The sequence below is a fragment of the Tyto alba genome, unplaced genomic scaffold (assembly GCF_018691265.1).
Source record: "Tyto alba isolate M040663 unplaced genomic scaffold, T.alba_DEE_v4.0 Super-Scaffold_11, whole genome shotgun sequence".
Lineage (NCBI taxonomy): Eukaryota > Metazoa > Chordata > Aves > Strigiformes > Tytonidae > Tyto > Tyto alba.
Window position 1 is genome coordinate 11,661,899 of NW_024881273.1, and position 24,933 is coordinate 11,686,831.

At 57.2% G+C, this 24,933-nt stretch overlaps 1 protein-coding gene across 10 annotated transcripts in view; it reads left to right on the top strand.

The window, feature by feature from the left end:
* RGS3 (regulator of G protein signaling 3) overlaps positions 1-16,368 on the top strand; it is a 69,844-nt gene extending 53,476 nt beyond the window's left edge. For 6 of the 10 annotated variants that reach the window (XM_032999848.2, XM_032999855.2, XM_032999892.2 and 3 more), the window contains 6 exons: positions 5,525-6,172; positions 9,453-9,526; positions 13,246-13,347; positions 14,083-14,144; positions 14,833-14,999; positions 15,090-16,368. In XM_032999848.2, the coding sequence (XP_032855739.1) occupies positions 5,525-6,172; positions 9,453-9,526; positions 13,246-13,347; positions 14,083-14,144; positions 14,833-14,999; positions 15,090-15,275 (1,239 nt within the window). In that variant the 3' untranslated portion in view covers positions 15,276-16,368. Of the gene's footprint in view, positions 1-829; positions 854-4,995; positions 5,085-5,524; positions 6,173-9,452; positions 9,527-10,556; positions 10,906-10,930; positions 13,133-13,245; positions 13,348-14,082; positions 14,145-14,832; positions 15,000-15,089 lie in introns of those variants that run through there. The other 4 variants (XM_032999872.2, XM_032999865.2, XM_032999901.2 and 1 more) reach the window with 4 other exon arrangements.
* Positions 16,369-24,933: the final 8,565 nt, after the last annotated feature.

Genomic DNA, 24,933 nt, shown 5'->3' on the forward strand with positions numbered 1-24,933 from the left:
CCCTCCGTTCACTGCCAGCAGGGACCAACCGGCAAATTCAACCCTTAGCACTGCAATCAGAGCTCTGTGTGTGTGCTCGTAGCCTCAGTGGGGATGGAGGGCACCGGCCGGGGGACAGGTTGGGGTCCGGTGCTGGCACTGCCGAGGCAGCTGTGGCTCGGGGCTGCGGTGGTGGCCAGGGGATGTTAACTCCAGCTGCTTGGCTGAAGAACGTGGCGTGGGGAGGTTTGGTCCCAAGTTGTTTGCTGACACCTTCAGCGGGTGGTTTGCACCGGAACGCGGGGTGCAAGCTACGCCAGCAGACGGGGCTCCCTCCTGTGTGCCCTCTGCCATGGGCAGGGCTGTTGCCCTCAGTTAAGCGCTGGCTCCTGTTTGCCGCTGCGCTGCAGGGAGCAGGGCGGCCCTGGGGAGAGGCACGGAGTGCAGCCCATTTGCAGAGCAATCAGTTGGGGATGATGGTATTGGGGTAATGGGATTAGCGCAGGCTGCTGACGGGATTATTTCCTCCCGCAGAGGAAGACTTCTCCTTCCAGGACTCTGAGACATTTCAAGCCCAGGGTTTTTTGGGTGATAGGAACATCCACACCCCCATGAGCATCTCATTGGAGGCATGTATCCACCCTCGCCGCCCTGCTCAAGTGCACTGTTGGATCCTGCTGTTTGGATTTATACATCCACACTTGCTTTTGCTGTTACACTAATTGCTCTGTATCAATTATTCATCGATTCAGTAATGAAGCAGGGACTGGGTAGAAAACCTTGCTGTGCGATGAGCCCTGGGCTCCAGCCGGCCTCACAGAACTGCTGCGGCTCAAGGAGGGCGAGGAGCGGAGCTGCTTGGGGGATGCTCCTCGTGAGTACTTTCAAAATGACTCCCATGAAAATTTTCTCAAGTTTTGATAGGTCTGCTTTGTGTTTCTGGCTTTGTTTTCTTCCTCTCAGCCCTGTGCTGTGTACTTAGTGGTCACTTTTTAAGTCTCAAGGTGCTCATCATCAACAGTTTTGGTAGCATTTCAGAGGGCCAGTTAGAAGTTTCTGATCTGATTGATCTGGGCACAGTTTGTCCCATGCTAAGAACTGAAATTGTAAATTTTTTCTACCACTTTAGGGAAAACCGTCTTTGGAAACACTGATGTTTCCCTGGGGGATGTAGGTGCTGTTTTCCCCACATCCCCCCTGCCCTGGGGAGGGATGTTACCTCCTCACAGGGAGGACACTGCCAGTAGCAAAGCTGGCTGCGTCCTCCCTGGAATCCCCTTGGAGAGGGACTTGGCCTCATTCCCATGGATTGAAATGCCTTGGGGGACAGGTGAGGCACCTTTGAGCAAAGGTATATTTAAGGGCAGCAGGAGCCAAAGAGGTTCCTCCATGGAACACGTGGAGGATGGGGCTGCCATGGTCTGGGGACCCCCCATGAGAGCAGCTCTTCCAGCAGTACCTTGGCAGGTCCATTAACTCCTCCTGGGGTGAGAATGCAGTTGGAGCACTGCACCCTTTTCTCTCCTGCTCATCTAAATGTGCAAGAGTGTTACATGCAGAGACTTTCCTGCTTTTCCCAATCTCTGATTTTGACTGAGGAGCTGCCTGGGTGCGAAGCAGCTCGCCTGGATGCGTTCAGCCTCCTCTTCCCCAGTATTACTGCAAGAGAAAGGCGTGCGTTGCAAAATCTGAGCACCCACATCGGGAGCCAGGGAAGGCTGAATTCCATTTTCTGGTGTTCAGGCGTTACTTGAGCCGCTGTGGCTCCATGACTGAAAAGAGCAGAGGTTTTGAAATAAGAAGCTGAAAGCCTCAAAAAATCCTTGACCTCCCAGAGCTGGGGATTTAAGGGAATGCCACATGTTACAGCGATTCTGGCGGCACGAGAGCTGGCAGCACCAGGGGAAAACCAGTGCAGGTGTCAGCTCACAACTGTGCTATCTCTGTGGCTGGTGTTTTCCCAGCTGGAAGTCCCGGCTGTGGGACACCCAAAAGGGCACATTATTTAAAGAAATGCTGGAGAGGTTGAGGCCACACTGACAAACCCACATCTGTTCGTTGAAATTTGCTCTGCTGGCAAACTAGAACAGTTCTAGCTGCTTGCAGCAGCTGACGAGCAACTGAAGAGCAGAGGATTTGCAGTACTTCACCGCTGCCTTGATTTCAAGAAAACTTGAGTCAGTGAGTGATGCCCAAAGGCAGAGGGAGTCCGGGCAGCGGGTTACAGGTGCAGAGATTGAGGGTGCTGGAGCAAGAAGGACAATGTTTGGCTCTTTTGCGGTGTGTTGAGGCTTATTCAATGGGGAAGTTGGCATTAGGGACTATTGTTGCTCTGATCTGAGACCTATCCTCCTCCTTCCCTAAAATTACCCCTGACAGCCATCTTGGGGCTTGGAGGCAGCTCTTCTACTTTCTCTTCCCATTCTTGGACATGCTGCCTTGACCACTTGATCTGAGATTAGAAACTGAAACAGCGAAGTGTGAGGTCCTCCAGGGAGGATGTAGTAAAGCCTTGAGGCCTTCCCAGCCCGGGACAGGGAAACCCAGGTGTTGAGAATGAGAAGACCAACATGTTGAGGGCAGGGAAACCCAGATGTTAAGGAGGGGAAGATGCAGATGCTGAGAACAGGGAAGCCCATGTATTGAGGATAGGGACACCCAGATGTTGAGGTCAAGGAGACCCAGATGTTGAGAGCAGTGAGACCAAGATGCTGAGGATGGAGAGATCCAGATGTTGGCTGCTGGCTCCTGAGCTACTGCTGCTGGCCAAGGGAGAGGGACCTGTGCTGCAGCAGGATCACGGGATGTTTTGAGTGGGTCCCTGAGGTGGAAGGGCAGCACGTCCCTGCCTCCGTCTGCTGCCTCCTCCAGCAGCCCCTTGGCCGTGCTGATGGCGAGAAGGAAACCTGGTCACGTTCCTGTCCTTGCTGGCCCAAATCTGCCTTGCTCAGCAGGTGGTCCTTGGCTTCCTACTGAAGTCCCTGGTGCCTCCAGCCACAGTTAGGCTTGTTGGCTCGCTGTGATGGCATTACTGCCCCTTTCCTTCCCTGGCTTTCCCCCCACCCCATCAGGCAGTGTTTAGCAGAGCTCAGCCATGGCCCTTTCTGTGAGGACAGGATTTCACAGCCCCGCTGATGCTTTCAACCAGAGTTGGAAACCTCGCTTGGTGGTGAGGCTCCTGCTCATATCCTCTGTGCCACTGAAGAGCAGCAGAGTCTCTGATTGAATTAGTGCAGGGATTTAATTTAATCCCCAAATGTCTCTCATTTTAAAGGAGCCTGTTCATTTCCTTCTAGGGCCTTATCTGATGTGGGCAACCAGCAACGCTAAGCAGAAGGACTGGACAGATAGGGAGCTGTTGGGGAGGGCTTTGTGGGGAGTGAATTGAGGGCTGCATGGGTTCTTCCTCTAATTATTTCATGAAATAATGATGACAGTGATTGCAATACAAATAAGACATAAACAGCATCATCAAAACACACGCTGGTGCAAATAGCATCCTTGCATGGCAAGTCTGGAAACATTCCCTTTATACAAGAAATTACCAGAGGGGGGAGTGAAACAGCCCCAAGGACAGGGTAAACTGAGCATTCGCTTTGTGCCTCCCACCAAATACAGCTCTTTTGGGGATGGGGCAGATGTTGCAGATGGGGCTGAGGACATGATGGTCTGAATTTTTGTCTTCAGACCCACTGGGGCAGTTCAGGTGATATTAAATTGCTGCCTCTGGTGAGTCAGGCTGGAAGGGGAACAGAGCAGGTCCTCTCCATGCTCACATGTGTAAAAGGGGCCCTTTTGTCATTATAAAAAAGGACAAAGCACAGGCAGACATGGGTGAGCTCCTCTGCGTGCTGCCCAGGAGGGAGCTGGCTGCGGCGCTCAACTCAAGCCTTGTTTTGGGAACCTGGCCCGCTTTTTGGACCCGTTAGCTCAGACGGTGCCTGCGGATGCTGCCGGGTGCCGTGCGGCCGCTGCGCCATCCCCTCAGTGCTGAGCGGATAGTGCCCAAACTGGGGCTTGAACACCCCCCAGGATATTTCCTGGGGATGGCAGCTGCTTTTGCAGATATCCAGTGGTGGGTTATAACCCACGTGCAGCGGCTCTGCAGGGGGTTCAGCAGCAGGTTGGCTGTGCCAGGGGTCTGCTGTCACAAGCTGGGACCACTGCGGGGATACACCCTCCCTGCACACCCGTGGGTGCCTCTTCCCAATGGGATGTGAGGCTGGGTGGGCTGATTCCTGGCTTTTTTTGAAGCTGAAGTCAAGCTGATTTATACAGGGGCGATAGATTTGTTAACTCCAGCTTTCTGGTTGCAATCGTGCCTGTGAAAATGCTTGGATCTTAATTGGGGATGCAGTGACATTTTTTTCTGGGTGACTTGTTACCTAGGGCTGGTCCTGTGTAATAACCCCTGCCCCAGTCCTACAGGGTCTGCATAGGTGGGAATTGCTTCCTGGAGGGAAGATTATTTTTCTCTGCTTTGGTCTTTCTCCCCTGCTGAGCTGGTTTTGCTGATATGGCTTAGACAGGCTCTATGCAAAGGGAAAATTACATGGGAGAGAGTACCCAGCTCGGCGGGGGGGGGGGGGGGGGGGGGGGGAGGGAGGGGGGGGGCGCGCTCATCGAAGGCTCCTCCTGCTCACAGAAAAAACTTGGAGGTTTTTTCCTTTGGGCTACTCCTGGATTTTCCCTTTGAAAGGGCAGAGCTGGCTCAGGCCTCTCCCAGCTATAGAGGAAAGCTGGCAAAAAAAAAACAGTCCCGAGGGCTTAAAAAACCAAAAGGGACTGGTAGGAGTGGTTGTGGTTTTGCAGGGCTGTGTCTGTGCACGGCATGGCCTGCGGGGCAGCCGTGGGGAGCCCCACAGCCAGGGCACCCGGGTCAAGGAGGCTGAGCCACTCGTGGCTGCGGCTGTGCTGAGCTTGGGCAATCCGCAGCTGAGCAGAGCCCAGCGCTTCCCTCTTGCATTTAATAATGCGGCGCAGGAGGGGCCGGAGCTGCCGGACGAGAGCTGCTGGTTTTCTCTGCCACCCCGCCGACCTCGGGGAAGATGTCTGCAGGGCTGAGCCCCTCCAGCAGCTCCCTGGGGGCCACTGGAGCCGTCGGGGTAAGGGTGATGTTACCGGGTCTGCCTCTGTGGCCGGAGCCAAGCCTGGCTGTGCCGGCTGTGCCGCCGGGCTGAGCCACCCGCCACCGGCCCCCTGGCTTCCTCCAAACCCGCCGGTGCCGCCAGGTGCTGGAGGTGGGAGCCGGGTGGCCCCATCTCACCCCTGCCCCATAGCCACCAGCTTGCTGCTGGTGGGGAAACCCGGTGCTCCAGGCATCAGGACCAGGACTGGGTGCAGTGGGAGCGACGGACAACCTGCCACCACCTGGGGACATGGGGACAGCGTTGTCCCACCCCATCGGAGCTCTGTTAGGGCTGTACCAGTTGGTGCCAGCCTTGTGGTTGGGGTGTTAGGAGCAGAAAGGCTCCCCGGGAAGGTGTCTGGTGAGAGATTTGGAGTGTTCCTGCCTTCATCCGTCTTTATCTTCTCTTCTGGGCAGATGCTGGAGACGGATGCTGAGAAGCCAGGGCAGATGCACTCGGAGGACAAGAAGGTGACAGTGGGTGATGCTCCTCCGGCCACAGAGGCATCAGCTCTGGCTGAGCCCTGGGAGGCTCTGGGAGCCACCCAGGCTCCTCTCCTGGCAGAAAAGCAGCCAGTGGCCACTGAGAAGGGAGAGGAGCAGCCCAGCTCCCTGCCAGCCTTTGTCATCCCCGAGCTGCGGCTTGACAGCACTTTCAGCCAAAGCGCGGCAGGCATGGCAAGCAGCACCACGGACGGCGAGGAGGAGGAGGAGGAGGAGGAGGAGGAGGAAGAAGATGAGGATGATGAGGAGGAGGACAGCGATGAGCACTACTTGGAGAGGAACGAGGCAAAGCGCAGCAGCATGATTGAGACATCAGGCTGTCAGCCCGTCTACACGCTGAGCGTGCAGAGCTCCCTGCGGCGCCGAACCCACAGCGAGGGCAGCCTGCTGCAGGAGGCCAAGAGCCACTGCTTCACCTCCGACACCACCCTCAACTGCTCGGACAGCCAGGGCTCCAAGGGCCACTGGGCCATGCCCTCCCCCAGGACCCTCAAGAAAGAGCTCGCCAAGAACGGTGGCTCCATCCACCAGCTCACCCTGCTGTTTTCGGGCCACAGGAAGGTACGTGACCCGGCGCTGGCTCCGTGGGGTGGCCAGCTTGTGCTTGGCTGTGCCGGTGGGGGGAGCTTCTGGGGGGGAGCACATGGTCCCTCTCTCCATAGCCTTACCAAAGCTGGCATCTGAGTGGCCAGGAAGGTCCCTGCCACTGGCAAGTCAGCTCTGGGAGATGCTTAGCACCCAGGGATTGTCACCCAGAGCCAGTGTGCTGGTGCTGTGGGTGGGCATCTCTCACCAGTGTGTCCGGATCCGGCAGGGTCCCATGTCCTGGAGAGCTGCTCTCTGCTGAGACCCGTGGAGGTAGGGGTGAATCCGGGTATCTGCACTTGCAAAGAGCTGCTCACAGTGGTGAGGACAGGCAACAGCCACGCTCCAGAGAGCCTCTGGTGACAAAAAGTCCCTGGTGCGCTCAAAGATGTGAAGATCAGTGTGTCTTTCTGCCCCAGCCAGCCTCTTGCAGGGCTTTGACCGTTTGGGAGGGTCTCAGAAAAAGGTTCAGATCAGCAGCGATTTCTGACCCAGCCATGCAGAAAGGAGGAGCAGCGGAGGGCTGTGTGGCAGGAGCTCTGCGCGGGGCTGGCCCGTGCTCACAAGCCCGTACCCCCCCGAGCAGAGCTTGCCTTGGCTGTACTTTTGCAGGAAACAATGTGCCACTGCAAAGATTGTGCAGGAGAAGTGGTGCTTGCCCCATTCTCCTGGGTGAAGCCTGGCTGCGGTGCTGGCCCAGCACCCTGCTCTGCCCGACCAAGCTCACGCCAGCTTGTTCTCTGCCTGTGGCTGTGGGTACTGCTCTCCTTGGGGCTGTATCGCTTGGCTCAGGACCGTGTTGCATTGCTCAGGGTCGTGCTGCATGGCTCAGGACCGTGACATTCTGTTCGGGACCACCGTGCAGAGCTCAGGACCACTTTGCGTGCTGGCTGGCTCCTTGGCAGGAGAGGCTGGTACAGAGCCCTGCATGCCACCAAGCATGAGGGGGTTAAACCTCTTCCTGCCCCAGGCTCACGCTGCTTGAAAAGCCACGGTTTGATGCTGTTTCTGGAGCACTCCTTGTTCTGAGAGTCCCCACCAGCCCCTCAGAGCCCTTACAAGCCTGACAGGCTGGTTAGATGGGGCTGCTGGATCAAAGGATGGCCCAAACTCTCTTGGAGGCTGATGCCAGCAACTGTGGGATGGGGGGGCCAGACCCCTTCTCAGATCCTGCCCTTTGTGGCCGGGAGACCTGCGCTGCCCTGGGCAGACGCAGCGGCAGTGCCTGCGGAGTGTCCCATCAGGGCTGCCGGTGACGGGTCTCCTGGAAAGAGGTTTCACAGTGCCGCTGTGCGTGCAGCCGGGGAGCGCGCAGCCCTGCGCCCGGGCTGTGTGCTCGCTGCCGGGGGGGGGGGGGACGGGACGGGACACACACCCGGGGAATGTGCCCCACTCCTGCCCCGGAGACCCCCCCCAGCTGCGCTTTCTGGGCTGATCTGGGTGGATGTTTTTCAGCGGAGGTAAACTGAGCTCCTCCTGCGTTAAACTGCTCTGGTGCAGTTGAGACGGGGTTTTTTTGGAGCAGGGACCGGGGCAGCCCATGCCGGCAGTGAGGGCAGTGTGGCTGCTGGACCTCCTGGTGCTCCCGCTTCCAGCGCTGCAGCAGCTCAGTCTGGCTCTGGCTGGCTGGTGGCTTCCCCCCCCCGGGCCCGTGTGCCCTCCTGGGCCACCGCCTGCCAGCTCCCATTGTCCTGCTGCTCCGGCTGCCTGGGGGGCTGCAGTGGGCCGGGCAGCCGGGCACAGTGCTGGGCCGCTGCGTGCACGGGGTTTCAGGCTACTGCCATCCCCTTGCCTACACTTTGGAGGGACTTTTGTTGGGCTGTGCCTTTAGACTAGTTTGAGGAAACCCTCTGAGGTTTCTGGAGCAGGACACTGATGTACAATTGCCCCATGGAATCCCTCCAGCAGCAGCACCAAGCTGCCAAGCACCAGCTATATCTGCACCCGGTGGCCTCGGTGGCAGGGCCACAGCATCCATCAACATGTTGGTTTGTTTTGTTTTGTTTTTTTTTTTCCCCTCAGGGAACATTTCAGAGGGGCTCATTTTGTTGGCCCTTTTAACGCCATCATGCCCAGTGTGCCTCCCCCGCTCCCCTCCTTCCCGCAGTTGGGACTGGGAGGTGGTTGTTTTAAGAGCAGATTGTGGCTGGGAGCGCTGGGACTCCTCAGGCGAGCTCTGCTGCTGCCTTTTGTCCCTGAGCGCGGTGGAGCCTCTACGGACAATGGCAGGAAACATGCTCCGGCTGTGTGTCGCCTCGGCCAGCCCGCCTGCCGGGGCCCTATCTGGTTGGGGAAGGTGCTTTGCAAGGGCTGCATTGTTTGGGGCTGATAAACTCCGGAAACCTGGGCGCAGAATGGAAGGAAGTGTCAAAAGCCTCAAGCCTGGGGCTGCGGGGCTGTGCAGCGGGTTCCCACGGCACAGCCGCAGGGTCGGCAATCCTGGAAAGCACCCTGCAGCCCCCGGCAGCGCGGGGCTGAGCTGGGTGCGGGGCCGAGTGGGATGCGGGGCTGGCTGCGAGCGTCGTCCAGTCTCATTCAGTAATAGATGAATTACTAAAGCCCCTGAGCTGTGGTGGTCCCAGGGCTCCCTAGGCTTGGCCCCAGCCTTAGTGGCTCGGAGGCTGCACGGTGCTGCCCCGAGCTCTGGTGCACCTGATGTCCCTTTGGTTCGCCCGGGCTGCCCCAGGACAGTGTCAGGGGAGTGGAGCCCTTTGGGGGCTGCCATGATATGATTCAATTATGGCTGAACTGCTCTGATTTTTCCTGCCTGGGGTCTGCTGGGGGACCCCTGATTGGTTTTGAGTGCCCAGCCTGGTTCTGGGGGAGGACAAGGTACTCTGTGGACTGGGAACAGATCCCTGTGCCCACCCAAGACAACAGGAATAGGAGCATCAGGAAAGGGGATGTGGGTGTCCTCCCCGTAGGAGGAACCACCGTCAGCATCTTGAGCCTGGGGGGGTACCTGGGCCACCAGCTGTGGCATCTCCTCAGATGCTCTGGGGACACTGTGGACTGGAGGTGGTGTAGGACGGGCAGGGGGAGGCAGGTTCTCTTGCCTCAGTGAAGAGGAGCTTGTCCTGTTGCGCTGCAGCAGCCGTGGCTGTGGGGAAGGAGCCCTGTGGATGCCGTGGCTCTGGGCTGTGAGGGTGTGGGGACCATGGGCGTGCTGGCAGGGATGGTAGGTGACACTCGGAGTGCCACTGTGGGGATGCACTGGCATGATGATGCAGACGCTGTTTTTCTGTTCCCCCCCCAGCTGAGTGGAGCCGACCCCGAATGCAGCTGTGACGAAGGGGACGAAACCTCCCGCAAGAAACGGAGCAGGAACCTGTAAGTGTCACATCGTGGTGGCATCAGAGCGTGCCAGGGCTGTTTGCCACGGTCAAACACCTCGGCTGAGCCCCACTGCTCCAGGCAGCCCTGGAGACCCTAAGTCTTGTTTCCCCAAGCTTTTCCAGGAAGAAAGCACAAAGACACACATGACTGAAGGTCTCACTTGAGACAGGGAGTCGTGATTTTCAGGGGGGAAGGGTGGCAGGCGTGCCGGGGGCATTGCACAGCCCGTCTGGGAGTGGCCCCCTGGTTCCCTTGCTTTGACAGATGGGGTGAAGGAGCCAGCTCTTGCTGGTGGCGTGGGGATAACAGCTTCCCTGGTGCTGGCAGAGCTCGGCCGCGGTGGTGCCGGGTTCAGGGAGAGGACATGCAAGCGGTGAAACATGAGCTGGGGGCCTCCTTCCCGCTGGCCCCATGCCGGGAGGAGGAATGGGGAGGTTTCCCGCTGCGGGGTAAGGCTCCAGCTCTTGCAGCACATCGCAGCACACGGGCAGCGTGACCGGAGGGACGCTCACAGCCCCTCTGCCTCTCCCGGTAAGGCTTTGGGGGGTGCCAAAAAGTGGGTCCGGGCAAGGACAAGGCAGCCGTGGCCTTCGCTTCCCATGAGCACAGCTGCAGCTGGGTGGGGGCAGGCGCACCGGCGGGGACGAGCGAGGATGTTTTGGAACGAACCGCCTCCGGTTTTGCAACACGGGACCCGGCCGGGTGTCAGGGCCGCAGGGATGCCCGGGGGGCTGGGTCTTTTCCCGCTCCACGTGTCTCGGGGCAGGTGGAGAAGCCGCACGTGGTTTGAGCGGCTCAGGGGGTGCGAGGGGGCCGAGCACGCCGGCTGCGCACGCAGGCTCGACGGCTTCGCCGCCTGTGCCGCTTGCCAGAGAGCGGCACTGTTGTCCCGCGTGCTTCCTAGCTGCAGCTGGCTATTTTTAGCTCCTTTTATTATTTCCACACACACCCCCCCTCTCCCCAACACTTGAAATTAAAATGAATCCCTGGCAGCCTGCAGCAGGGACGTCCACCCCCCCCCCCCCCCATCCGTGTGTCCCTGCTGCGGCGCTGAGCCGGGGGAATCGGGCTGGCGGGGGGAGGCTCAGCCACCCCCCAGCTCAGCGGGGTCGGGGGCGGTTGCAGAGAGGGTGTTCTCCTCACCTTGAGACAGCAGCGGATGCGCTGGGGAGCCTCTTGGCATCGTACCGGCCGGCTATTGGCTGCGCAGCCTGGTTGCCAGCTGTCTGCGGGGAGTATTTATGGGGCAGGTGGCTGGGGTTCGGCACTTGCCGCCCCTCCCGGCACCGGCACGCTCTGCCGGCCCCGCTCGCCTGCCGGCACTCCCCAATGTACCACGCGATGGTGGACTTTTCCGAAAAATACTTGGAAAGGTAGGACTCCAGCGTCCTGCGAGGGAGGGTGACGAGCTTTGCAGGGGATGGTTTGGAAGTGGCGCAGGGTGATGGTGCTGGATGTGGCCTCGTGGCTGTGCCGGGATGCTGGGGGCAGATCACTTTATAGGGGCAACTCCAGACAGAAACCAGTAATTTTTTACAAAACGTTATTTTTCCTGTGGCATTTTATACTGCAGATCGGCCATAGCTGGGGGCTATGCGTGCCCGTGGCTGCCACAGCCCGGTTTCATGCCTCTTGCTGTTTATTTATGAATGTGTGCAAGGGGAGCAGCAGGTTTTAAGCTGGGGAACTGCCTTAGGTGGTGCTTGCTGGCGTGTTACAGCTGGAAAATCTGCCCACGAGCCGCCATCCCCTGCGAGCCCTGAGCCTGGTGTGGGGCAGGGCTGCCCACTGGTGTTGTGCAGAGGGCCGTAGGGGTGGAGGCAGCCCACGTGTGCTGGAGACACACACAAGGGCTTTTCAGTGCTTTGAAAGCCCCGCTGGGTGCCGAGCTGCGGCGGCTGCCTCGCTAAACTGGGAACACTGCTAAAATTGTTGCTCGGGGCTGTGTGGGATGGCCCGTCCCGTGTGGTGGCTGGCCCTCGGCTGCCGGCGTCTCTGGCAGCGCCGGTAATGGGAGGCAGATGGTGTTTGGAGTGTGAGGCTCTGTGTTTGGATCCGCTTTTCCCACGTTAGTGCCGAGCGGGTGCCTGGCAGCTGGCAGCAGTGGGACGCGTCTCCTGCTGGGACCGCGGCCCTGACGATGTGAAGGCAGTGACACCGTCCGTGCCCCCCCACAAGGAAACAAATGGCACCAGGGACTAGGGGTGGGGTGATTACCCTCCAAAATCCTTCCATGGCTCAGGGTGCTCAGCACCTTGCAGGACTGAGCCCTGGGGTTCTCGCAGCTATTTTTTTTTTTTTTTCCCAGTGGATTGTTGTGTTTTACCCTCCTTGGACTGGAGAGAGCTGTGGGTCTAGATAGCATCCCTCAGGGTGGGCTACACCCTTGTCCTGTCCCTCGTGTCCCTAGCCAGCCCTGGGCATGGGTTGGCCAGGCAGAGGTGGCTCCTCTGAGCCTCCTGGGATAGACCCCCTGGTGTGGGACCTGTGGGAGGTCGCAGGGGGTGGCCTGGCCGTGCCACCCTGGCACCCCGTCCACCCCGGTGCCAGCCCAGCCTCGGTGCAGGATGAGCATCCCTTGCCACCCTGTGTGTGCCCTGCAGCCCTTTGTGCCATGGTGTCATGCAGGGGCTGTGCCACGAGAGGACAGCATCGCCTGCGTCCGTCCTTACCCGTCACCTCTTCCACCTCCTGCCCCCCCTACCTTGGCCCCTGTGAGCCCTTGCAGAGCCAGGCTGGGGCTGGGGCTGGGGGGGTCTCATTTTCCCATGGCACTTGCCAAAAATCTTTGTCCCACTTTGTCCTGGTGGCAGTTTCCCGGGGGAACCGGGAGCCCTGTGTCTGGGTGTATGTCAGTCTGTCCGTCCAGGGACAGTGGAGCGGGGGACCCGTCCAGGGTGGCAGCGTGGGGTGTCCATGCCCCAGCACCCCCTGGTGCCGCACGCTGCCAGTCCCAACCACCCCGTTCTGGAGATGTCCCCACGGCCATGCCTGTCCCAGGCTGGCACTGGGGAAGCGTGAGCACTGGCGGGTCACACATGGGCTCCCAGCTCTGTCCCTGCAGTGGGGACATGGCGAACTGCTGCTGTCCCTGCTCTGCTCCTAACTCCGCTCAGCCCCGCCGCCAGCCCCGCTGCCTTCCCCGGGATGCCTGCGCTCTATAAACGGCCCTCGTAAATCCCCGCCGTGATTATTTTCCCTGCCGTCTCTTGAAAGGCCCCACTATCCGCCCTCGGCGCTGATTTTTCCACCTTTCCTCGAGTTTCCCCAGCAACGGCGGAGCCGTCTGAAATAGCAGCGGGGCTGACACAGCCCTTACTCACACGCGCCTCGTTCACCCCACGCTGCATTTAAAGCTCCTCCGGGCTGAGCCCTCCCACTTCCGCGCTGGCCTCACCGGGCGGGAGCGCGGCACGGAGCCGGCGTCAGAGCACCCCAGCGTCTGGCCGCGCCGGGAGCCGCTGCACGGGCCGTCCCAGCAGCCATGCCCTTTTTCCGTGACCTTTCCAAGCCCCAGCCGCTGGAGTTTCACGCGGAGATGCTGCTGGGCGTGCAGAGACCCCACAACGGCAGCCTGCAGCGCCGGCACACCATGAAGGAGTAGGTGGTGGGCGCGGGGTGACGCGTGGGACGAGGCTGCCGGCGGGTCTCCAGGCTGCTGGGTGTCCCTCCCAAACCCTCGCCCACCTGCTAAAACTTGCTCTTCCCTCTAGAGCCAAGGACATGAAGAACCGGCTGGGGATTTTTAGGCGGCGAAACGAGTCTCCGGGGGCCAACCCCTCTGGCAAGCTGGACAAAGTGCTCAAATCGCTCAAGTAGGTGCTGCGAGAGGGTTGCGTGGGGATCGGGGGCTGTGGGGGCTTGGGGCTGAGCTGCGGTTGGGCTGAGCATCACCTCCAGGGAGGCTGGGGTCACCCTGCTCAGGGAAGATGTGGACACACAGTTTTTTGTATCTGGAGGAGCATCAAAAACATTTGTTGGCTGAAAATTCCTCCCCCCCCCCCAGGTGGGTGTGAGGTCTGTGCCTGGGAGGCAGCACACTGGCAGCTTGGGTTGGAAATTTCCCTGATGGCTGCTTTCTCCCAGTGCCTGTACGTGAAAGTTTAACTGGCCACAGGGTGGTTTGAAAAACCATTTTGCTCTGGAGATGCTCCAGCAGCTGGAGACGAGCCCTCCCTACTCTTGTGCCCAGCAGCTTATCCAGCTGCTTGAACAGGGCGGCTGATATCCCCGCTGTCTCGCAGCCTCCTGAGCATTGTCTGGAGCTTTTCTTGCTCAGACACCCCAGGTGGCACAGCTGCCACACAGACCTCCTGATATCGGATTTTCTTCCTGCCAGTCTCGAGGCAGAGGTTTCCTTCCTGCAGAGCCTGGCTCTGCCTGCAGATGCTCCGGCAGCGGCGGTGCCGAGGTGGGAGCCAGGGCCAGCCCCGCCGGGGCACGCAGCGTTGCTTTATCGCTGGAAATGTTTTGCTCGTGCTGTGCCGTGGCAGGCAGCAAACGCGGCTTTCGCAGCTTCGCTTTGCCAACGCGCTGTCCTTCTCCTGCAGGCCCACTCCCGAGGAAGCGCTCAAGTGGGGGGACTCCCTGGAGAAGCTGCTGCTGCACAAATGTAAGTGCTTGCCCGTCTCTTCCACCTCCACTTGCTGCCGCGGAAATATCCCCACACGCGTGTGGATAAAGCTGGGATTTCCTCTGCTAATCCCTTCTGGTGTTTGGGGGTAGACAAAGAGGAATGAGGCTGCCCCTTGCCTGCACCCCTTCTGGTCCTGCCTGGCCCAGGGAGGGATTTTGTGGTAGGAGCTGGGGAGGACCGTGGCTTGGGGCTGCAGCCCCTCTCCGGCCGCGGGGGGGGAAGGCAGCAATTCGTGTCTGTGCCTGATTTGGAGCTGTGCATTGGGTCTGTGAAGCAGGAGCTGCTTTAGGCCGTTCCCTTTCTCCCGTACCCCAGCTGATGCACTCTGCATCGTGGTCGTGTCCTACACCCAGCCACCACAGGGATGGCCAAGGGGTCCCCTCCCCGCTCCTGCCCCCGCTCCAAGCCCAGCCTCCCTCTTGGCTCTCCGTGCACGCAGCCAGGCTGAGGACTGCGGATTCAGCACACAGGTGGCCTGTGTCGCCATGCTTGGCCCGGCAATGCCATCGCTGCCTGATTTGCACAAGGGCTCACGAGGGGTTTTTAGGGGACGGAGCAGGGAGGTAGTTTAGGTTGCACCTTCGCAAGGTTGCTGGGCTGAGAGTCTCATGGGGCCGTTCCCCGCCTGCGAGCCGGGAGTAGAGATGTGCCTCTGTCCCCACAGACGGGCTCGCTGCCTTCAGGGCCTTCCTGCGCACTGAGTTCAGCGAGGAGAACCTGGAGTTCTGGCTGGCCTGTGAGGAGTTCAAGAAGATCAAATCCCAGTCCAAGATGGTCTCCAAAGCCAAGAAGATCTTCGCCGAGTACATCGCCATTCAGTCCTGCAAGGAGGTGAGGGCTGGCTGCCGCGCTGGCGTGCGGCTCCGTGGCACAGCAGCTGCCTGGGGAGCTGCTCACCAGCGCTGCTCTCTCTGCCTGCAGGTCAACCTGGACTCCTACACGCGGGAGCACACCAAGGAGAACCTGCAGAACATCACCCGCAGCTGCTTTGACCTGGCGCAGAAGAGGATTTACGGGCTCATGGAGAAGGACTCGTACCCCCGCTTCCTCCGCTCTGACTTGTACTTAGACATAATTAACCAGAAGAAAGCCAGCTCCCCGCTGTAGACCCAAGGACTCTCGGGGCAGGCTGGGAGCTGTGTGTTTACATGAAATCGGGCGGCAGAGGCCTTCCCGGGGGACAGCGGGAGCGTGCCTTCCTGCTGCCGTTTGTGCCCCCAAGCCATATTCCTGCAGCGGCCGGGTGTGGGGCAGCTGAAGGCACCGAGCATGAGGCCAAGGGGACCAACAAGCCAAGCAGTCTGGTACTGCTCCCTCGCCCCGTCTCACCATCGCTGGTACGACGCCTTCGGGGTGGCTTCGGCATGGATGCCAGCCAGGAGGGAAGCTCCCACGAGACTACTGTGAAGCAGGCGCCCGAGCTGCGAGCGTTGCTGGGAGGCGACGAGTGATCCCGGCTCGGTGAGGAGTAGGAGGACTTGTGCAGGGCTCCGGCAAGGGGACAACAGCACCGACACGAACATCGTCCCTGGGTAAAAGACTTCGGAACTGGACCAGCCCCACGATGCTGCTGTGCTTCCCTGTGCTGGCGATGCCTCCCAGCTGCCCCGCAGCAGCTCTCTCGCAGGAGCCCGGTGCTTCCTTCGCTCGTGGCAGGTCCCCCTGGGAGCAGCGAAAGCCGGGTCCTTCCCCTGCGCTGGGGGTGTGCAAGCCAACCGCCTCCTGCTCCCACCCTTGGTTTATTTATTGACCTCCCATAGCTGGACGCGTTGCTGTGTAATAGGAAATCCTCGTGTCCTTTCCCGTTCTGAAATTACAAGTGCAATATTTGTGTGTGTTGCGGCGGAGTTCTCCGATGGAGTGGATGCCTTTTTTTTCTGAGTGCGTACAACATTTTCTAAGTTAGCAGGTTTTATCTGACAAAACGCGTTCCCTGGCAGCGGGCCGCTGGGGGAGCCTGGGTGTATATATCATGCCCTGACGATGGAGGGTTTGGTGATGGAGAAAAGCAGCTCTGTGAATCAGACACTCTCCTTACTCTGGATAACCATATTGTGTTTTGAGAAGCGGGGGTTATTGCTGAACCTGGCAGAGCTGGACGGACTGCCTGCCTCCAGGTGCCCAGTTTACAGTGCAAAGCATCTCTGCAGCTAGCAAAAATACATTGTCATGGTCATAGGTAAATAAAAGGAGAATATAATTTCTTGTAGCTGCCTTTTCTTCGTGGCATGTTTCTCAGCACTGGCAGAGCCGGGCGAACCCGGCTTCACCGAGGAGCATAAAATCCTGTGACTGCATGGCTAAAGATGGGAAAATCTGGTTCCATGAATTTCTGAGCTGGTTTTTATGATGGAGCAGCTGCCAGATGCTCCTGAGGCCAAGCCCGGGTGTAGCCCTGCAGGAACACAGAAATTTTTGCCCAAAATGAGACTGTTCCCAGGGATAGCGTTCGCTGTTTAAGCACAGCAGGGCATGAGCCTCTGAACATGGAAATGCCCAGAAGCATGAGTGACCTAGTACAGCTCTGGGTCCCTCTGGGGACACGCCAAAAGAAGCAACAAAAAGCCCAACAGTGCTATTTCAGGTCCTGGCCGCATGGCTTGGCAGGGCTGCTGCTCCCCCAGCAAAGGCAGCGCTTCGGCAGCTCTGGTGTACGATGAAAACCGTCTGTAAAGGCCGCTCGTGGTGTGTTCGGTAGCTGAAATGTCTTGTGCCTGTCGCCTGCTTGTGCTCGGCCTCGGATGGCTCAGAGGTGTGCTTACGGTGTCCCGGGGCCGTGCTGGGCGGTGGGGCGCTTGGGTTCTGCTGGCGAAGCCCAGGGATCCTGCCCGGGCACGGCTCTCCCCAGCAGACACGATCTCTTCTGGGAAACTGTCTTGTATTTCCCTCTTTATACACCCAGCAGGTGATGGCCAGGTGGGGAAACTGAGGCAGAGCTGAGGGGACCCCTCGGGGGTTGGCTGGAGGCAGCAGGGGTGGTGGGATGCCTGTGTGGCTCTCCTGGGGATGCTTTTGACATCCCAGGGTTTAGGCCTGTGGTGTCCCGGCTGCGACCCTGTCACCAACCCTGGAGCTGCTGGGACCCAGCAGGTCGGTGCAGCCTCCCCGTGAGCGCTGCCCCCGTCCTCCTCCTCCTGGTGTCACTGAGAGCCTCCACCTCCTCTCCTTCCCAGCTGGGAGGGTTTCCTTTCATATCTGGAGTCAAGATAGATTTTCTTGCCCTTTCCTCACTGATCCCCATCACCCTCATACTCTTGACCTCCCCTCCCTCATTCCTAAGCCATCAGTGTTAGGAAACTGTTACTACAGGGTCGCTTTTTTGGTCCCCCACCTCTCCGTGTCCCTGGGGCAGCATGCAGGGGGACTCGGCTCTGGGGGCTGTGTGGGTACTGGGCAGCTTGGTACCCGCCGCTGCCTTCTCCCTGCCCTGTCCAGTGAGGTCTCCTCTGGCTGTTGGTGGCACCCAGCAGCATCCAACCCACAGAACCTTGCCTGGTTTCAAGCCTATAACCTGCTTACGTGGATTCTCTGAGCCCGCCCGGCAGGGCAGGCAGCAAGGGCTGGAGCTGCTGTGGGACACACGGGGCGGGAGCTTTGAACAAACACCACTGACCTGCCTGCAGCCAGTCAGAGCCACCAGCGCACGCAAAAGGTGGAGAAATGGGGACCTGGGGTGACTCCCTGGAGAAAATAGAGATAGCGCTGCGTGAACAACAGAAATTTGGTTATTGCTGTAACAGAATTTATTGCCGGCCTGCTGGGTTGACGTGAGTCACTCTGCAAACACCATCCCCACGTGCTTGGGAGGCGCTTGATTTCTAGGAGAGGCAGGGCTGGGGTGAAAGGTGGAAATGACGGGTGCTTGTCCTGTGTTTTCCAGGGACAGCCAGTGCCCTCTGCAGCAGGGCAGGTCTCATTATGGACCCTGCAGTGACACCAAAGCCCCAGCTTTGTCCATTCCATGCTGCAGGAGGGGACCTGTGCCATTTTCTCCAAGACTTTGTGGTTCAGAGTGAAGGGTATGAGAAACGTGGAGCATCTGGATGGGGGGACGTCAGCTCATGGAGGGGGGTTGTTCCAGGGGTACGTTGGTCGGGATGGAGATAGAGCCCTACTGCCCTGAGCAGCTCCTTTTGCAGAGGGGATTAGGGGATGGGGAGCTGCCAAGGCTGTTATGGGGCCACTGAGCTTACAACACAAGCAGAAGGGGGACAGAAATGCCCTTATTTAGCACAAAATAAGATGGCCAGGACAAAATCCAACAGGCTGCAAGGGATGCGAAGAGAAGAAATTATTGAGTTGTCGATGCCAACGCAACAAGCCTGAGCAATGAAAACGAGAAAACCTCAAACCAACCAGAATCGCTGACAGCTGGAGGGATGTTCCCTCGGCAGTAATACTGAAATCACAGGGAGGGGGGGTCGTCTGGTTGGGGATGGCCCTGAGGAGGGACAAGTGGCCTTTGGCAGAGAAAAAGCCGTTACCTGCACCCAAGCCACCACCAGGGAAGCCATGAAGGTGGTGGGTGACACGGGGTGGTGGCAGCGAGAGTCGCTGCCTGTCTCAGGCTCATCCTGAAGCTCAGGTGTGTGTGCAGGCAGCTGCCCGTGGCCGTCGCTGCTGCTGCGCTGCGGTTTCCCACAGAGGCCGAAGGCAATTTCCCAATGCGGAAACGGGCACCTTCCAAAACGGGGAGGATGCTGTAACAGACCTTATCTCGGCAGATAACAAGGATTTATCTCAGGGCTAAAAATTAGTCGTTGCTGAGTTGCAAGTAGTCACAACTCAGATGTGTTTGTCATGTGCAAACAGGGTAAAGTCCACCAAGGTGCGGATGCTCTCAGTTCATTCGTGGGAGGAAGCTCACCAAGCTGAAGGCAGCCACCCCAGGGTTTTAAATTGAAAAATGGGAATAATCACCAGAAAATGCTGAAAATGCTGTGACCCTCTTTGGAAAAACATCCCAAGGCACTGGGTTTAACCTTACAGCTCCCTCACACACCTCGCACCAAAGAGACACGGGGAGGCTGGTAATTCAGTCTTACCTGCCCCAGGTGATGGGCCTTGACCCTTCAGGTGTCCCTCAGCTCAGTATTTTATCAGCCTCTTAACACAGCAGCCAGAGATGGGTGCTGGCGTCATCTGTGATTTACAAAAGCAAATGAAGTTCTAAAAAGAGCATGAAAATACAGTTCAAGTTGACGAGCACCTCTTGGATGAAGACTTATTGGGAGGAGTTAATGACAGCGTGGGCATCCCACGCCAGGGTTGTTCCTGTGAGCCCAGCCTTGGCCAGCACTGGCCCTCACCTGCGTGCAGACGAGCATCTGCAGCATCCAGGGAAGCGTAACTCTTCGCAGCAAGCTGCACTCAAGTTGCAAGGGGGCCTCATTTCAGAGCTGGCTAGGAACCGTGAGCGTAAAGCCTTTTTCTTATTTCTGTAAAAATAAAATGTTTGCCTTTTTTACAGGTGTGCACCATACCCTGAGACACTCCAGCAATGCACAGCCTTTATTGGGCTTTTCCAAGGCACCCATCCTGGAGTATAAACTTATCCAAATAAACATAACTTTCTACTGAGCAAAATAATTCCTTGGACCAGTGATTAGACAAATATTCTTAGAATAGAAACAAGGCTACTTTATAGCCATAGACTAAACATAGCTCAACAGCTAGATACTGAAACTGCAGACACAAGAATTCCTCTGCCCTGGTGAAACAGCTGACTTGCTGTGCGAGTCACTTAACCCTGCTCAGAAAGTTACTGAGGCTTATCAGGAGCACACCGAACTCTTATTTGGGTAGCCGAGGTGCCCAGAAGCCGGGCAGAGACTCGCCACGGGAACACCCAGTCTTTGGTCGTCTGCACAGCAGGAATAGAAATTGGGGTTGGTCTGGGTTTGTCTGGGGACTTTTGCTTCCACTGGGTTTGATAAGGGCCAGGGGGTGCAGAGGTGCATTTGAGGACTCTTATCCTTCTAGCTGGTGACCCTGGGGCTCAGAAAAGCCCTGTAGGACAGTTGAGGGGTGTCTCTGCAGCATGATGGGGGGTGCCCAGCTCAGCACTGCCCTGTGCGGGGTGTCATCCTGCCCAGGAGAGCTGCAGACACTGATGCCCTTCGGATGCACCCTTGATTTGAGACTGCAGGGACAAGTGCCACCAACCTCTGTGTCTGGCATTAGCAATGTCACTCCTAAACAATCCAAGGGAGCAAAGAAGGAGAAAATAAAAAGCATTTGAAGTAAAAATAAAAATAGTCACTCACATGCTGTCTGTCAATGAAATAAAATAAGCTAAGCTAGGCTGCTGCCAGGACAGGAAATCCAGCGGTGGTAAGAGTCCCCTGGGTGCCGCTAACTCATTCGGGAAGCATTGTTATGACCCTCTCATTGCTCATTTTCTGATTCCTCTCTGCATTAGGTCATTTTTACTCAGCTCATCCAGCTCACACATTCCTCAGTGTTGGGGAAGGGAAGCAAGTAATGCCGACTCTCAGCCAGCCTTGAGGCACTGGGGAGGGCTGGAGAAAAGGATGGTGAAAGATATTTTTCTTTGATGCTGAGCAGATCTGCAGGGGTAGGACGAGGAGGACCTTCTCCCCAGAGTGACCTACTGCCAGCATCCCCCACCCTGCTTTGGGTACCACCAAGCTGGGCCCAGGGCACAGGCAGAGATGGGGGTGATGAACTGGATTCTCACCTTGGAAAGATCCAGGATCCCCCCCTCTTCCCTGCCTTCATCCCTTGGCAGAGGGCAAGGAAGAGGGAGGTGGGGGGGAGGGAGAAGAGACAAGCAGGAGCAGGTGGGGACCAGGGGTGGGTTGTTTGCATAGGAGCCATTTACAAGTAATTTCTTGTCCCTTCCTGAACTAATGGGGCAATTATTTCAGACACTGTGTTTCTCATGGAAAGTTCCACCCAGCCCCTGCGTCAGTTCATCGGTGTAGCAGCCCTCTTCTCCCCAACGCAATCACAAGTGTTTCTAGATAAAGACAAGCGGGTGAAACCTCCTGCTCCTGGGACTGATGACAGCAGTGACTGGTCACAAACCGCCAAACAAACCTCCTGGTGCAGGGCAAATCAACAGCTCGGCAGCCAATGGGCTCAGATGCCGAAAGCCGATCCACAGAGCTGAACAAACACCACTCTGCTCTTTGAAGTGGCTCCTGTGCTTTACACTAGATGTTTGGATGAGTGCATCTGATTTTCTACCCTATTCCCTCCAACCAGCTCAAGAGGGATGAGGAGCAATTGGAGGGAGTCCTGCAGCATCTACTGAGGTGGTCATGGACCTCAGACACAGAACCTGGGGGGGGGGGGGGGGGGGGGGGGCAGGAGAGGGATGGGGGTTCTAACAGCATCCTACAACTTTAGGAAGGACACCTGCAAAAGTGATGGAGCCAAACTCTTGGTAGCACCAGGTGACAAAATAAGGGGAAACAGCCACAATGCGTGACAACTTTCAGACCTTCAGACTAGACAACAGGTAAAATATCTTCATTGTAAAGCTGATACAGTAGAAAAACAGGCCCCCAGAGGAACAGGGAGTCTCCACTGTTGGAAGTGGTCAAGACTTGGCCAGGCAACAAAGTCACGGCTGACCTGAGCAGCTGCTGGCACTATTGCTGGTCTGAGGGAGGGTTGGAATGGAGACCCCAGGGATTCACTCCTGACACACCAAGGAGTCTGCCCCTTGCTTGGCTGGCAGACATGGGCAACGTCTTCCAGGACACAGGCACTGAGCCTACAGGAGACGTGGGACAGAGGTGCAACAGGCCAAAGTCCTCATGGGAGCACTGGAGATGAGTCCTGTGTTTTACTACAAGAGAAAAATTAATTTCCATGTCTTGGGGACAGGCCCATCGTCTTAATGTTTGAGCTGAGGGAAGAGCTCCTTCCTTTTGCCCTCTGACCAGCTCTGAAGCTGTTTGGTTCTGGGTAAAAGATGAGACCTGAGTGCCAAAAATTGGGCTGGATTGGGCTGTGGGATGATGATGTGGAGCTCAGGGTGACATTCCTGCTGTCTCCAGCTGTCCTGTCCCCTGACTGGGCAAGCTCATCCCCCTAAATGATGTGACTGTAGAATTTTGATCTCCAGATTACTGTGTTTTCCAGAACTAATTTTTAAAATCTTTTTTTGGCCCCACAAAAGTGCCAACCACCCAATGCCTGAGCAGCACCCTGATAACTGTGCAGGGATCAGACATGGGATGGATATATTGGATGGCTCTTGCAGCTATTGCCCAACATATTTAATTTAATTTGCCATTTGAATGCAAACAATTGACTTAATTAACTAGATGTTCTTTCAGGGAACCAAAGTGTTGTTGCAGGAAGTCTGATAATACAGCCAGTCTTTCCTTTTCCAAAATAGGTAGAGCGGAAGGAAGTAGGATGGGAGTCCTTGCAAATCATGTTTTAACATAATGTCAACTTTTATGGCTAAGCCATAAAGTAGTAGTTCCTGAAACACCGGTACAGCATTAATTAGATGAGAATTATGGACACACTTATTACTGCAGCTTCATTACAGCCCAGGAATTGACTCTGGCGACGAGCGGAGTGGGTTCTGCTGTGCCTGCACCCATTTGCTGCCAGGTGTCTGCATGTCAGGGAAGTTATTTCCCGGGAGTGGTCACCAGCACCACCGCTCTGCGTGTGCTTCCCCCCAGCTGAGGCTCCAGCCGGGCTGTTCACAGCAGGCTGGGCAACGTTCTGGGTCTGTGTGGGCGGTTTCAGGGTGCATGGACCCACAGACCCAGCGTGGGGGCTTTGGGTGTAGTCGCAGACTGATCTCACAGGAGATAATCCTCTTTCTATTTGCTTTCTCTCCTGCACAGCGAGGAGCCTGAGAAGCAGCTTTAGGGCTACTGCTTGAAGATCAAGAGGGGTCTTGGCTTGGACCTGCTGATCCATCACTGCAGCTGAAAAGGCTTCAAGGGCACTGGCCCCTCTGCAGAAGAGCATTTTAAAGGGATGAAAGTTTGCTGGGAAATGTAGCAGCCCTTGCTGGCTCCTCATTCAGACACGTAGGTCTCCATCTGAGCTGGTCAACCAGAGACTTCTAAGATCTGCATAAACACACACCCTACAAGAGAGATATTTACTCACTCACCTGCAGGCACCTGTGTAAAAAGAGGAGACTGGTGTCTTGGTGCGATGCTTTCTCCCCACTGACCAGGACAAAAAGCTTTGAGTTCTCCTGGGTCTGGAGAGACAAAGCCTCTTATGGAAGGTGGGAAGATACTTTCCTGCTTTTGTTACTGGCCACACGGGTTTGTGGAGATGATCGTGTTACCTGTGAGCCAGCCTGAGCACTGCAGAGGGGGTCAGACACTGTAGGTACTCTCCAGGCTCTAGTTTTAAAGACCACGCATGTTTGCTCTGTTTTCTGGGTCTGTCCTCTTGCTCTGTTCATCTCTTCTGTTTGTGGGGATGGCTGAAGCTCCTGCTCAATGAGTAAAGACAGGCTTGGGAAACTCAGCTGATTTTCTACCCTCACTTTTTTTACCCTGTTTCCCCCACATGCTTTAATTTCTTGGGTTAGATTGTTGAACTCATTGAATATGGGTCCTACTGCTTGGCTTGAAATCCTCTCTGCTCTGTGCTGTCTTTCTCTGGTTGGGCATTCTCACACCCGGGCTCAGCTGAAATTGAGCTCAGCCTGCCTGTGCAAATAATTCTCAGGACTGCCCTGAGAAGATGTACCAAACCAAACCTTGCTATAGCATCTCACTGGAAGTGATGATGCAGGAGACAGTGGGACCCAGTGGGGAGGACGGGGCTGGGGGGGTTCAATTCTTGTATTGCAGCAGGCAAACGCGGGCTGGTGGCCACAGACAGAGGGAAAGGGGAAAAGATGTGGCTTGCTCTTAGCCACAGAGGTGAAAATGAGAAGGAAATACTGTTGCAGGTCTTCCTGGAGGTGTTTGGTGATCACACCACTGCACCCACCCTGGACCCAGCTGGGCCCTGAGGCTGTTCTTTTCCCCCCGTGGATTGAGAAGCAATGCAATTCCTGTGACCGACTCCTTCTGTGGCTGTCAGAGCAGCACACACAGAAACATGGGTGCTCAGGCGTGGAGGAGCATGGGTCACCATTTCCTACTGGTGTGGCTTGGCCAGTCCTGCTCCTTCATGCTCAAGCACCCAGGAGATGGAAACAGGAGCTCCAGTGGATGCTCAAGTGGTCATGAACAGGTGAAAAGGGGTTAAAGCAAACGTGCTGGTGATGCAAACATCCCTAGGGCATGCCCAATCCTTGACATGATTGCACCATCCCCTGGCATCAGGGTAGAGATTGGTCAAACTCATCCCACATGGGGCCCTCCAGCATCCCTTGCGTGGAGCAGCTCCTGGTCCTTTCTGGGTGAGGTGAGTGCCTGTTTCCTGGTGCTGTTCTGCAGCGTCCATCTGCACAACTCCTTCTCCAAACCTCTTGCCCATATGTGGGCGAGTGCTGAGCCCATGGGTCAGACTGTTGGGACTGTCTTTGGACACTAGACAGAGGGCTAAACACCGATAAGCTTCTCCCCCTGGTTTAGAGGCAGGGAGCTGAGAAAAGGAGAGGTGAAAGTCAAAAGTTCTCCTGCTCAGCATCCAGGGCTTGGCTGTACACACACCAAGCAAGAGGTCCCCGCAGCTTATGCCCCCAGGGAAAGTGCTCTGTGCCAGGAGTTGCCTTGCTCACCCGGGTCCACCAACTGACTCAGTCCCCAGGGAGCTGAACCAAAGAGGTCCTCTGAAAAATAACCCTTTACTACAT